This window comes from Melospiza melodia, chromosome 4 (genome assembly GCF_035770615.1).
Source record: "Melospiza melodia melodia isolate bMelMel2 chromosome 4, bMelMel2.pri, whole genome shotgun sequence".
NCBI lineage: Eukaryota > Metazoa > Chordata > Aves > Passeriformes > Passerellidae > Melospiza > Melospiza melodia.
Window position 1 is genome coordinate 21792772 of NC_086197.1, and position 12206 is coordinate 21804977.

General features: G+C 42.2%; 1 protein-coding gene across 9 annotated transcripts in view; it reads right to left on the reverse strand.

The window, feature by feature from the left end:
* ABCC9 (ATP binding cassette subfamily C member 9) overlaps positions 1–12206 on the reverse strand; it is a 70976-nt gene that overhangs the window by 3737 nt on the left and 55033 nt on the right. For all 9 annotated transcript variants that reach the window (XM_063154230.1, XM_063154224.1, XM_063154226.1 and 6 more), the window contains 9 exons: positions 11474–11576; positions 9210–9311; positions 6306–6426; positions 5195–5325; positions 4533–4611; positions 2053–2161; positions 1731–1834; positions 870–1003; positions 541–603 (listed from right to left, as the gene is read on the reverse strand). In XM_063154230.1, the coding sequence (XP_063010300.1) occupies positions 541–603; positions 870–1003; positions 1731–1834; positions 2053–2161; positions 4533–4611; positions 5195–5325; positions 6306–6426; positions 9210–9311; positions 11474–11576 (946 nt within the window). The remainder of the gene's footprint in view (positions 1–540; positions 604–869; positions 1004–1730; positions 1835–2052; positions 2162–4532; positions 4612–5194; positions 5326–6305; positions 6427–9209; positions 9312–11473; positions 11577–12206) is intronic.

Consider the following 12206-nt stretch of genomic DNA (forward strand, 5'->3'; position numbering starts at 1 on the left):
AGCCTCTTTAGGCATCAATTCCAGTTTTTAAAACTTTTATTGTAAACCCCCAGATTTTTATTCCAAAGGAGAGAAAAGATAACCCAGCTTGAGAAACCACATCAAGAATATTATAAAATCTCAACTCATAAATTTGTGCGGTGTTTGTAGGCACTACACATGCATAGCCTTCAGAGGCAAAATTCAAACCTAGATTTTGATGCAGCTTTCAGTAATAGTTCAAACCATGCATTTGCTTTCAATTTTTTAGTGAGAATAACTTCAAATTTTGTTGGAGACAGTGCAGATGCTGAAGTTCCCTGTAAAGTCTTTGTTCAGATCCAAGTGTTTTCATTTGATAGCAAGATGGCATTTACTGCAAAATTTCAGGTTGAAAGTAGGTGTCTGACTTGTTTTGGTATCATGGGAATATTCTGGCCTTGTGGTTTAGTTCTATTTTGTGATACTTTCAGTTTTATGTTGTGGTGTTTAACTGGTGAAGGCCAAGGTTAACTGCCTGAGGAATGAGGAAAAAAGAGCTTTTTCTGGCTTAATACTTACCGCTATTGTAACAACAGTGCGGTCGGCAAAGGCAGTCATCACAACCTTCTGCAAGATGTTTTCCTGTCAGAGGAAAAGGCTCATTCCAGTTACTTCATCCTGTTACATTCTAATTCACATGTTTTTAAGCATATTCCACACTATCTCTTTCCCAGCAGGGAGATGTCACACCTGTGAAAGCAGGAGTTCTCTAAAGCGTTTTATTTTATCCTGAGAAACAAAAAAACTGCCAGCTTTTTCTGCTACAGAGATCTCACACTTTGTGGCTGACACTTAGGGAAGATGCCTTTCTCCTGGTAGATCCTTAAGTAACTGATTGCTGTACTCACTGTGGCCATGTCAATAGATGCTGTGGCTTCATCCATGATGAGGATGCTGCTCTTGCGGACAAAGGCTCGGGCCAGACAGAAGAGCTGCCTTTGCCCCACACTGAAGTTTTCCCCTCCTTCTGTGACCATGGCATCTGTAACAAAACCAGTTCCTGTGAACATCTGAACACCTCTGAAAGGGTGCCCCTGAGAGCTCTGCTTGTGCACTGTTCCAGGGCCAAGCAAAATCCCCATAAAAGCCTGTAACCATAACCTTGCCTGACCAGTGGGATGGAGGGATACCAAGAAAAATGAGCACAGCCTCTTGGGAAAGGAGAAATATATCACTAAACAAACAGTTGGCACAAATTGTTAGAAAATCTGGTAGGCTGCAGGGTAATATCTTAGTAATATTAAATATACTTAATATGGAAATAAATATGGAAGTTTCCTTCATGAAATGGATCTGAAATGGCAAGAAAAATACTCTGTCAGAGTTTACAGCTCTGCTTGCAGAGCCAGGTTCTGCTAAAGGAGGTAAAATTGTTCTTCTTTCTCCTTACTAATTATCCCACTGTGATTATAGAATCATCAAATTTTCTGAGTTGGAAGGAGCCCACAGGATCACCAAAATCCAGCTCCTGGCCCTGCACAGGACAGCCCCAAGAATCACACCATGATGCTGAGGTGTTGCAGGATTTTTCCACAGTGCATGGGAAACCAGACTATTCTTCAGCTTTTCAATAAAAATATTCTCTACCATGAAGAGTGTCTGGCTCTCCTACATGATGATCCAGAGTGTCAGATGGGATGGATCTGTTTATCTGTGTGCATGCATGACTCCATTATTGGCCCATCATCCAGAGATTGGTTCCGACATACCAAGGCCTCCTGGCAATGACTTGACCATGTTCTTCAACTGAGCAATCTCCAGAGCTTCCCAGAGTCTGTCATCAGTGCACTTGCATTCAGGATCCAAATTAAAGCTGCAAAGAAAACCATAACAGGAGTCTTGTCACCACAATTACTTTCAGGTTTTCTGCAAATTAAAACCTTGGCATTGTGTGTCGCTTGGCAGACTGTGCAGATGGATTGGGCTGGGCTAGGAAGGTTCCTTGGCTGTTCCATCTTCCCCTGTCCCCCAGCTCCCACGACAGGCAGGCTGTGCAATGCTGCCTGCCACCCCCTGATGGCATACACCTACCGGATGGAGCCGCTGAACAGGATTGGGTCCTGCAGAATGATGGAGAGCCGGGACCGGAGCGTGTGCAGAGGCAATTTGCTGATGTCTATCCCATCAATCACTATCCTCCCTGTGTCAAACAACACACAGAACACCTGAGGGAATTGCACAAAGCACGTGATCCACAGGTAGCAGGTGGAAAGGTGGAACAGCCCCTCTGGGCTGGTCTCTGGATGATGGGACACTGTCTCTGTGAGCTCTCAGCCCTGTCAGACACATGGGGAAGGTGAATGTATCTAATTACCCAAATCAGGGATGTCCCAGTTTATTAGTGATACTGCCACCTTGCTCTTTTCCTTTTTCTTCCCTCCACCCTCCCTTAAAGGAAATTACATGTCTTCCCTTCTGTGTGACTAATGGTAGCACCAGAAGGGTAATTTATTGTGGGTCAATTACAGCCAAACAGAGCAAGAACAAGAGCAACTTATGTTGCTGTGCCTTTCTTTGCTCCCCTTGAATTCAACAGTTGCTGAAGACATTTCCTTTGAGAAGGAGCACAATTTCTTTTGCATAATACATGCATATATACTGGGGGTTGGAGGTGACAGGGAAGGGATGGGCCAAGGCAAACTGAATGAGGATATGGTGAAGGCTATTTCCATCAGGCACTTCTGCAGTTTTCATGTGGATTGCTTCACTAGGCAGCTGCACTCCTTGCTGGGATGTACTTAACATTCATTTCATCAGTTCTCTCCCCCAGCAGTGAGAACCTAACTGTGAACTGGCAAGCACGTGGATATTCAGAGCTTTGTACAGGTGTCCCTTCTGTCATTCCCATTGTCATGATACTGCATTTTGTAGGTTGTTCTCTGTGACCCTCTTCCAGTGGAAGACTTCATTGACCCCCTAGCTGGACTACTTCTATTATTGTAGTTTTATGCTTTTACTATATGGCCAGAAGAATCAAGATTTTATCTGTAAGGTGCAAAGTCCAAATCAGGTTATAGGACTTCTGCTTGAGACATTGGTGGTTGCATAAACTTAAGCAAGTCCTTTTCTTCACAAACATGAATATTAGAGTGGGTTAGCAGAAGATGAGGTAGAATAAGGAGGGAAAAATTAATATGGCATGCTTGTGGAATAGGGAAATTTTGATAGAAGCATATTTGATGGAAGCCAGGGTGCTCAAAGAAAAGAGGAGATGAGAGAACCTAATGGAAAAATTAAATTTGAGAGGAGCTGGGAAACTGGGAAAGAATTGAGGGGTGGTTAAGCAAGACACAAGAGAAATGAGAGGTTGTTTGAACATTGAGCAAGAGAAGCGAAACACTAAAGAACAAAGCAAAAGTTGGAAAATAAAATAGGACAGATAAAGATTTAGGGAGATAATGAAAACCTAAGGAACAGCATGAATGAAATTTTGCTTCTAGTAAAGTTACTCGAAATCTTATTATGTAACTTTTATTAGAGTCAGGACCCCACCCAGAAGTGGATCAGCATGGAGGCCAAATATGGATCCAGCTGGGACAGGGATGTGCACAAAGGATAAACAGAGCTTGATTAGAAAAGGCTTAGATGTTCCCATTGGGAAGAATCAGGGATACAGGAGAAGGAGACAAAGAAAATATACAGAAAGAAGACTTAAGTAAGAGGAAGCTTCAAGCTGGCCATAAGCATAGTTATTATTTCTTTGCAATATTTGTAAATCCAGGAATCATGGTCATGAATCAGAAGCCTGTGACCACAGACACGTATAGGCACAGAACCACAACAAAAGCAAGTATTAGCTGCATCAGATTCACTTATCCTCCCACATCCTACTGTGCTTTCTCTGGCAAACATTCCAAGCACAATGGCTAAATTAGAAACATGGAAATTTTTGAAACAAAAAGATGTCTTTCTAGTGGTTTTCTATATTCCCTCAACAGCACACATGTATTTGTATTATAAATGCTGAAAAGCAGTCCATGCCAATTAGCTGGAACTAATGGTAAATGCTACAGGAGTGAAAACATAGCAATATATTTCCAATCCTTGAGTCAAATTCTGCTGCAGATAAGGGAAAGCATAATAAAATAAAAAAAACCAAACAAACAACAAGGGAATGGACTTGTTGAGTTCTAGTTTCTACTCTGCTAATATTTTGACAGCTATAATAAGTTAATGCAGTTATTCTTTAGGCAAACATTTAGACACTCCAGAGAGTTACATATTTTTTGTCCTGTCTCAAAAATTGCATATTGTTTTGTCAGACCATATGCAATTTTTTTTTAAATTAGAAATATAATCTGTGCACAACATTTCCTGGGAGAACCAAGTGCTATTTGCAATAGGGCACTTTGTACTTTGAAGGATCAGGCATAACATTTCTAATCAAATCTCTTCTGAGCCAGAGAACCAGGCTATAAACTATCAAAAAGGCTCATTGCTTCTTCTCAGGAAATAAGGGGGGAGCAGTTGAGGAATAACAACATATTCCAGGGAAAATGGAAAAAACCAACCATCAAAAATGTCCACCATTCTGAAGAACGCCAAGGACAGGGAGGACTTGCCACTACCAGTGCGACCACAGATCCCAACCTGCAAAAAATGGAAGGTGTCACTTACAGAGTACTTACCTACTTACTCCTTACTCCTTACTTACACCTGCAGTTCTCTGGGGAAAGCTGCACTGGATTGTGCTGTTGGTGAGTAGAAAGGTCCTTCCCAAAGGCAGGTGGCACACCAGGGAAAACACAAAACAGCACAGCAAGCATATTCCCCTTTTCTCCCCCTCATCATGAGGACTCGTCCCGGGGGCATTTCAGCATTTTGACATGGATGCCAATGACACTCTGTGCTGAAATGTGAGATACTCTTGTGTTTTTACACAGTTCAGTCTGATATCCTTCTAATTTATCTGCCATTTAGACTTACTGTTAAGCAAGGAAAATGGACTTGGAAAGACATGGGATAGCCAGAAGAAAAATTGCTCCCAGCCAAGAATAAGTTTTATCAGTGTAAGTTTTTCATCTGTGCCCAAGGACCTCAGAGAGGACTGTAAATGTATATATCTGATAATGCAAGTTGTTAATCTTGTTCTTCCGGCACTTCAGAAAGGAAAGCTCAGTAATGAAGAATCTGCACCAGAATGAGGATGATGGGCAATTGCTGGACATGGTACCTTTTGTCCTGGTTTGATATAGGCCTTCACATGCTTCAGAACAGGCTTCAGGTTGTTTTCATAGCGAACACACAAATTTTCAATCTTGATTTCCCCCTCCTGGGGCCAGTCTTTGGGGACTTGAGAGGGATCTGAAATAGTTACAGAAAAACAAACTGAAATGAGTGCTGCCAGAAGGTCACCCTTTACAACAGTCACCTTTCCCCTCTCTCCTGCCCGGGCACCTTCCTTTAAGCCACTGGAAATACAGAGCTGCAGTTCCCTGCCAAGGGGAGGCTGAGCTGGGAACTGCCTGGCAGGCACTTGGCTTCCATATCTTCACACGTAGGGATGAGGGCAGATACTGAAGTGTCTCTTGGCACTGCAAGAGGGACAAGCCAAAGGAGCAGAGAACGCGGTGTCAGAGCAGTGTTAGCGTGGCCTTGGGTCAGTGACCGGCACAGGAAGGGCAGCTTGAGGAAGGAAGTTGTTACTGCCACACAGCGTGAGCTGTTGACATTATCACAGCTCTTGTTTCTTCCTGATTTGTGAATACACAGCAGGTTTTGTCTCTGGACTAAGGAGCTTGGCTTTCCAGGGAAGCTTCTTGACCTATGAGCCATTTCTTGCACTTCAACCACTTCTGAAATAGCAATCAAGGCCAATTTGAAGTGTGTGTAGCACAAATTCCAATGTGCAGCTCAGAGAAGAGTTGCTGAGGTCTGCTTGCCAATGTGGCACTATCTTTAGTTCCCATCTGCTAGAAAGATCAGAGATTTTGAAGCATGTGACATTTCTAATTTTTATCCTTATTTTTGTTTTCTAAACAACTTACATGGATGTTTTGTCATCTCATCTATAACTGTGGTATTTTTGATTGTACTACAGAGTCCTGCTCTGCCTCCCTGGCATTTGATGGGATTTTTTTCATGTTGACTAATGTGAACAACATATTATCATAGCTTCTCTTAGCTATCCTTGTCATCACACCAGTGGCAGCTGCTACACCTCAGTGAGAACAGATTTTGGGCAGAGAGGTCTGTACAGATTTTGGCCAAAGAGGTGTGCATGACCAAGTGTACCATTCTTTCACATTACCATGTAAAAGCCCCAAAAAGATTAAGAACAATACCCAGGTAGCCTTCATAGTTCTCTGACTCCATGTTCAGGAAGCTGTGTACTTTTTTTACTGCACCCATCTGCACCTCCAGATCAGCCAGATTCCTCACTACCCAGTTCAGGTAGTTGGTTATCTGCATCACAAAATGAAAACAAGGACAGGGTTCAGCCTTCTTTTTGTTCATCTACCCATCTGGAAATAAAGGCTGGATACATTTGTGAAAATCCCTGGCCTGATTCAACACTGTGGGTCTCTTTAACATTACAGCAGCTCAAGACTCAGTGCAACAGCATCAAATCCATAAGAAGCCAGTCATACTCCAACACAATTAGCCCTAAGGCAGCAATTTGGTGCTTGGTATTCTCATCCTTGTTTTTTGAAGGAGAAGTATGGAAAAGTTGTACCTATACTCTGACTGATTGAGGGATCTCTTGTTTTTAACATCTAATAATCAGCGCTGAAAGGTGTCTTCTTTAAGCACACAAACAGAAAAAAAATCAAAATTGAAAGTGCTGTTTGGAAATACTTTTTATTATGTATATTCTAATCTTTCAAAAACTGCAACTAAAGATTTAGAAAGTTAACTATTTGCAAATATATTGAAAAGATTTTTTGATAATTTCATTTCTACATATTTAGATAGTCCATTTCCCTCTGTGGAAAATATGAGAAGTTTTTAGCATTGAAATATATGAGGGAAAAAAAGTGTTATCAGCAATATTTCCTTCCTGGTTTTTATTCTCATTTGTAATGAAAAGGATTTCATCAATAGTTAAATCAGTAGTAAAGATATTACTTTTAGTAGATAAGAGTTGATTATTAGTTCTCTAACAATACTCAGTAGCTTAGAAAAACTCTTTTCTAGGCAGGACTTACTGTTTAAGGCTGAAAATTGTAAATCTGTTTCCTAAGTCAGTATTTAGGTGCTTCTGTAAAAAAGAACTGATCTTATTAGGAAGAGTTGACTGACAAGAATCTTTAAAACTTGAGATATTTTATGTACCTGAATGAAGTTTTAGAAACTTAAAAACAAAAACACCCTATGCACAAATGTATTCAGAGAAAGACTTTGCTGTTTTTTCTGGTGAGTGCCAAATAAGGACTTTATTAAGAATAAATCACCCAGTCTCACTTCTTTACCACTAACCTAATATTGAAGCAGTAATCAAACAATAAATAAATTTCAATGAGATTCAGCAAAAATTGTGGTTAGTTTAGAGGACTTGGCTGCTTGCTTTATCCTTAAGATAGAGTTCTTGATGGGGTATTCTCTCCTTTATGTTCAGATATCTGCTTATTTGGTATCCAGCTTTTAAGTTAGGAATTTACAGAAATGGGAAAGTATGCAGATAAGTAAAACACTGAGGAACTACTGCTTGCAATGGCAGGCTGCTATCCTAGATCTGGCAGATTTGATAACACAACCCGGCACCCAAAACTCTGCCCATTACCTCAGGCTTCACCACAGTTGTGCAAAGGAGTTGGCAGGGTTTATAAAAGAGGAGAGAATAAATTCAGGATGTTCACTGTAAACACAATTGCAGTACAAACAGTTTGCTCTTATCTAGGTCCAAATATCAGCCCTCTTTCAGCTGCAAAGAATAATTATTTAAAAAAAAACAAACTACGCCAGGTGAGGCAGGTAATGATCCAGCTGCCTTTAAAAGTTCATCAGGGTTATTGTGGGCAGGAGGGAGAAAGGTGATTACTTGGTGCCTAAATCTCTTCTTCACCTGTTGTGCCAGACTTCAGCACATGCCTGTTTCACACCAATGAACTGTTTGCAAACACAGGCTAAAAACAAAGAAGCCAAGGATGATGCAGACATCCTGACGCTTCCAGATCCCTGCTAATGAAGCAGCATTACCAGGAATGTTTTCAGAGTGAAGCTGAAGCCCTGGGACTGATTTTCAGTTGTTGACAGATTCTCACACTGTTGCAACAGCAGCGCAGAGGGGATCTAAGGTCTCCCTAAGGCAGCTGCTGAGGACTTTCTGTTGTGGCCATGGGCTCACCAGCATTTACGTGCAAAGCCAGATCTCAGGGTTAGACCCACACCTTTATCCCTTCCTCATACCAGTGCTTCAAAGCAGACAGATTTTTGCCATGTCAGTCATGGTTTCAGAAGTTCTTCCTGCCACTATCATCATCCTGCCTTTGTCCCCACTCTCATGGTTCATTCAGTAATATTTTGTCCCAACTCTTGTGCTTAATTCATGAGTACTTCTACTCTCTGTGGTGATTGTCATTCACTCTGTGCTCATGATGAACACTCAGCCTCTCTTACAGCCAGGTACACTAAAATACTGTTCCTTCACACTGCTAATGACGGTGACAGAATGAACCAGATACTGGACCACCACAACCTTGTCATCCTTAAGTCCATCTCCTCTGCATGCCTACTGCTACCTGGCATGATGAACCATGCCCACAAATGTCCCAATGCTCAGATCCATTCATAATTGCATGAACAATCTTGGGCATCTCAGTAATTTCCCTCCAAGGGCAAAACCCATAATTCTGTTTCTTCAGCAATTATTTCATTTGGTCTTTGGTTAAAGATTACCCAGATGATGACAATCTGTATTTCCTGGCAGGTTTTGCCATGTAGAGGTGGAAACAGTGCTGTGTTGTACAAAACAGAGTGCACAGCAGGTCCTCTTACGCATTTTTAATTTTCCTGCTCCACTTGGGAGCACACAGGGCCTGGGAATGGTTGTGTTTTTCTAATTGGCTCATAAAATCTGAAGCAAGTCCAAGTTGCCCTGAACTCTCTCAACTTTGGCTTGAGTCCATTATTTGCAGGATTCTTTTTTTTCAAGATTAAGAAAGCTGGGAGATGACAGTGTACACATAAAAATATTATAAAATTAATGTGTTGGTCTGGAAGTTCTTACACTTGGCCTTGGCACGTACCGTCAGAGCATACAGGAGACCCAGCCCCACGAACCCCGAGTGTGGCCCTTCGGTGATGGAAGTGACAGCAGCAGTCAGGACAATACAAGCACCCAGATAATCCTGGAAGGAGAGACAGGGGGACAAAAAGGAAAAAATGCAACAACCAGAACATTTCTTTACCTGTGGAGCAGTTATGCTTTACTAAGAATTATTTATGTAATGACATCTAGCCCTTAATTTTGGTTTGTTTTTTTTCCCTGGAAAAGGTCATGGTTGTGATGCCCAAACTGAAATACTCAAAGCAACTTGCTGAACACTAATGAAATAGGCCAGTAATCGCTGCAAATTCATTTGGTCTAAGATATCCCATGGTGTCAACCCCAAAAGCAGCAGGGATAAAAAATCTAATAAGCATATTAAAAAAATCATGAGAAGGATATAACAGTGACAACCCTAATTCCCACCACTAAAACAAATCAATTCCACTCTCTGCACTCTCCTTCAGGGCTTCTCAACTATGGATCTGCCTCCTCAAAAAAGGAAGTATCACTGACTTCACAAAGTCCAGGAAGGCTTTTGGTAGAATTTATACAGGCCATGGACATGTTTTATTGGCAAAAGCTTTGCAAGAGCTGGAACCCATTTTCTGGATGTTTACCTCAGGTTTGAAGCATATGCCACATGTCATGTTGTGGAGTCAAGATGCTGATTAATGGGATATAATTGGTATTCCCACTCTCCCACTGCTGCCTGCATTACATTTACTTTGGATCACATTCTCTATTCATTTTTCTCCTCCTGTCTGATAATACCATATCAGGAATCTTTCCTTCTGAGATTTGAAATGAGGACTGCCTAGTCCATCTGTCTAGAAAATTATGAGCAGAATACAGACTGAAATTTTAGGGGAGAATGGATTCAAACTGACAGAGGGGGGAGTTAGATTTGCTATGAGAAAGAAATTCTTCCCTATGCGGGTGGTGAGACCCTGGGACAGGTTGACCAGAGAAGCTGTGGCTGCCTCATCTCTAGAAGGCCAGGCTGGATGGGGAACTACCCATGGCAGGGGTTGGAACTGGGTGGGGTCTCAGGTCACTCCCAGCCCAAATTATTCTGTGATTCTGGGATTCTGTGACTCACACCTATGGAGCATAATGGTCTTGAGTCTCCATCATCTGCTAGGACAGGACTGAACAGCTGCTATTAAATCTCACAAAGTTTTTAGTGATCTTAGTATCACTGTGCCATTAGGCAGAGCTAGATGAACTATTCCTTGGCAAGATCACATTATTTCTAATGCTCTCATGAGGCGAAGTGTATTCTTGGACCAAATTCATTCTGCATGTAAGCAAGTCTAAGACTGTGAGATATTATCAGGCTTCTTCCAGGATTGGCTGTTGCTCTGTATTTATCTGTCTTAGATTTGGAAGCAATTTCAGCTGATCCTGGATGCTGTAAGAAGCTGAAAGCTTCAAGAACAAGGGAAAGCTTTGCCATCATAAAAAATGCAGAATAACTTCATTGCTCCAACAGGAAAAGAAGGTGAGTATACAGCCTTTGATGTGAGGATTAATCACTATTTATGTCCAGCAGAATCAGGTCACTGCTCTGTTTATTCACCGTTCTTTCTGTTTCAGATGAATAAGGGAATCACTTTGCTTACCTCTTCTTGCCTTGCAGATCAGGAAAGTCCCTCACAGAAAGCCCCCACAAAACCCAGGAGCCTATGTCACTGTCATTGGCTGCATTGTGCCCTGCTGCCCATTTTATTTCTGGAGTCTAGCTATGCTGTCTTTCATGATATCAAACAATAAAACCACAAACAGTATGGCCCTGCAAGGGTTTAGCTTACAGCTGTGGGATTAACCCTGCTGCTAGAGAGATACTTCAAGACCTGGGAGATCAGTGTGCCTAAAACTGCCCTGGCAGAAGGATGGCATAGTTCATAAAGCCACTGAAAAGCCACGCTCTGCCTTGAAAGTAGTTCCTGCTGTGGCAGGTCTGTGGATGCTGCACAGTAGTAGAGAAAGTCTTGTTTGAAGTTATGTAAATGTTTGTTCTTGCACTCCCTTCAGACGCTAGACAGCACAGCAGCAGAAGATGAGGCAGACTTGTATTTTCTTACTCCTGGCCAAGAAAGCTGAAATCCTGATCTATTTTAAGGAGCTGTGTGTATTATCTCCTCGCGAGATTAATACTCGTTATTATCTTCTCTGCATCAGGCAAAGTCTCTGTTTGCTTCCAAGGTTTCAAAACCATGGCTGGGACAAAACTGAACGTACCGTCCTGACCTCCAGCCATCTGTTGGCAGCTGACAGAAATAAGTAGGCAATGTTGTTCGTGTCCGTCAGCTCCAGCATACGTTGTTTAAATCTGGCTTCGTGCCTGCCGAGACCAAAGTTGTTACATTACAACACATTACGCACTCACACACAAAAGGGTAAAGCCTTAATTCTGCTCTGCCTTCCCTCCCCCCAGCCCAAAACTTTTTGCCCTTCTGTTTTTGCCAAAGTTTGGGTTAAAAGCTCTTCCCTAAGAACGTCCATCTGCTGCCACAGCTCCCCAGAGCCAGAGCGACACGTGGAGTCAGGATTTGGTTGACAAGCAATTCTGCTGGACTAGGGTTTGGACCAGAGACTGTCCCCTCAAAGAAATTGCAATGCCAGGGTGCTGGGACAGGTTTGGTTTCCTAGAGCTGATCCACCTTTTATAGCTGTGGATTGTAGTCCTCTCCTCCCACAGATGAGTGCTGCTGTGGCCTCTCAGCTCCTCCTCACAGGTCACTAGCAAGGGCAGAGGGCTCACCCGTCAGCTTAAGTCTGATTTCAGAAGTCACCTGGCCAGCTGCAGGGCTCTTCAACAGGGGTGACATCCCTGAAGTTTCAACTAATATGGATGTAGACTGATCTGTAAATCAAACCTTTCAGCTACTCAGCTCAGCTGTTTTCTCAGCCAGTCACACTTTGCCTAAGCAACTGGGAAAATACAATCAGGGAGAGCTAAGGATCACCTCTA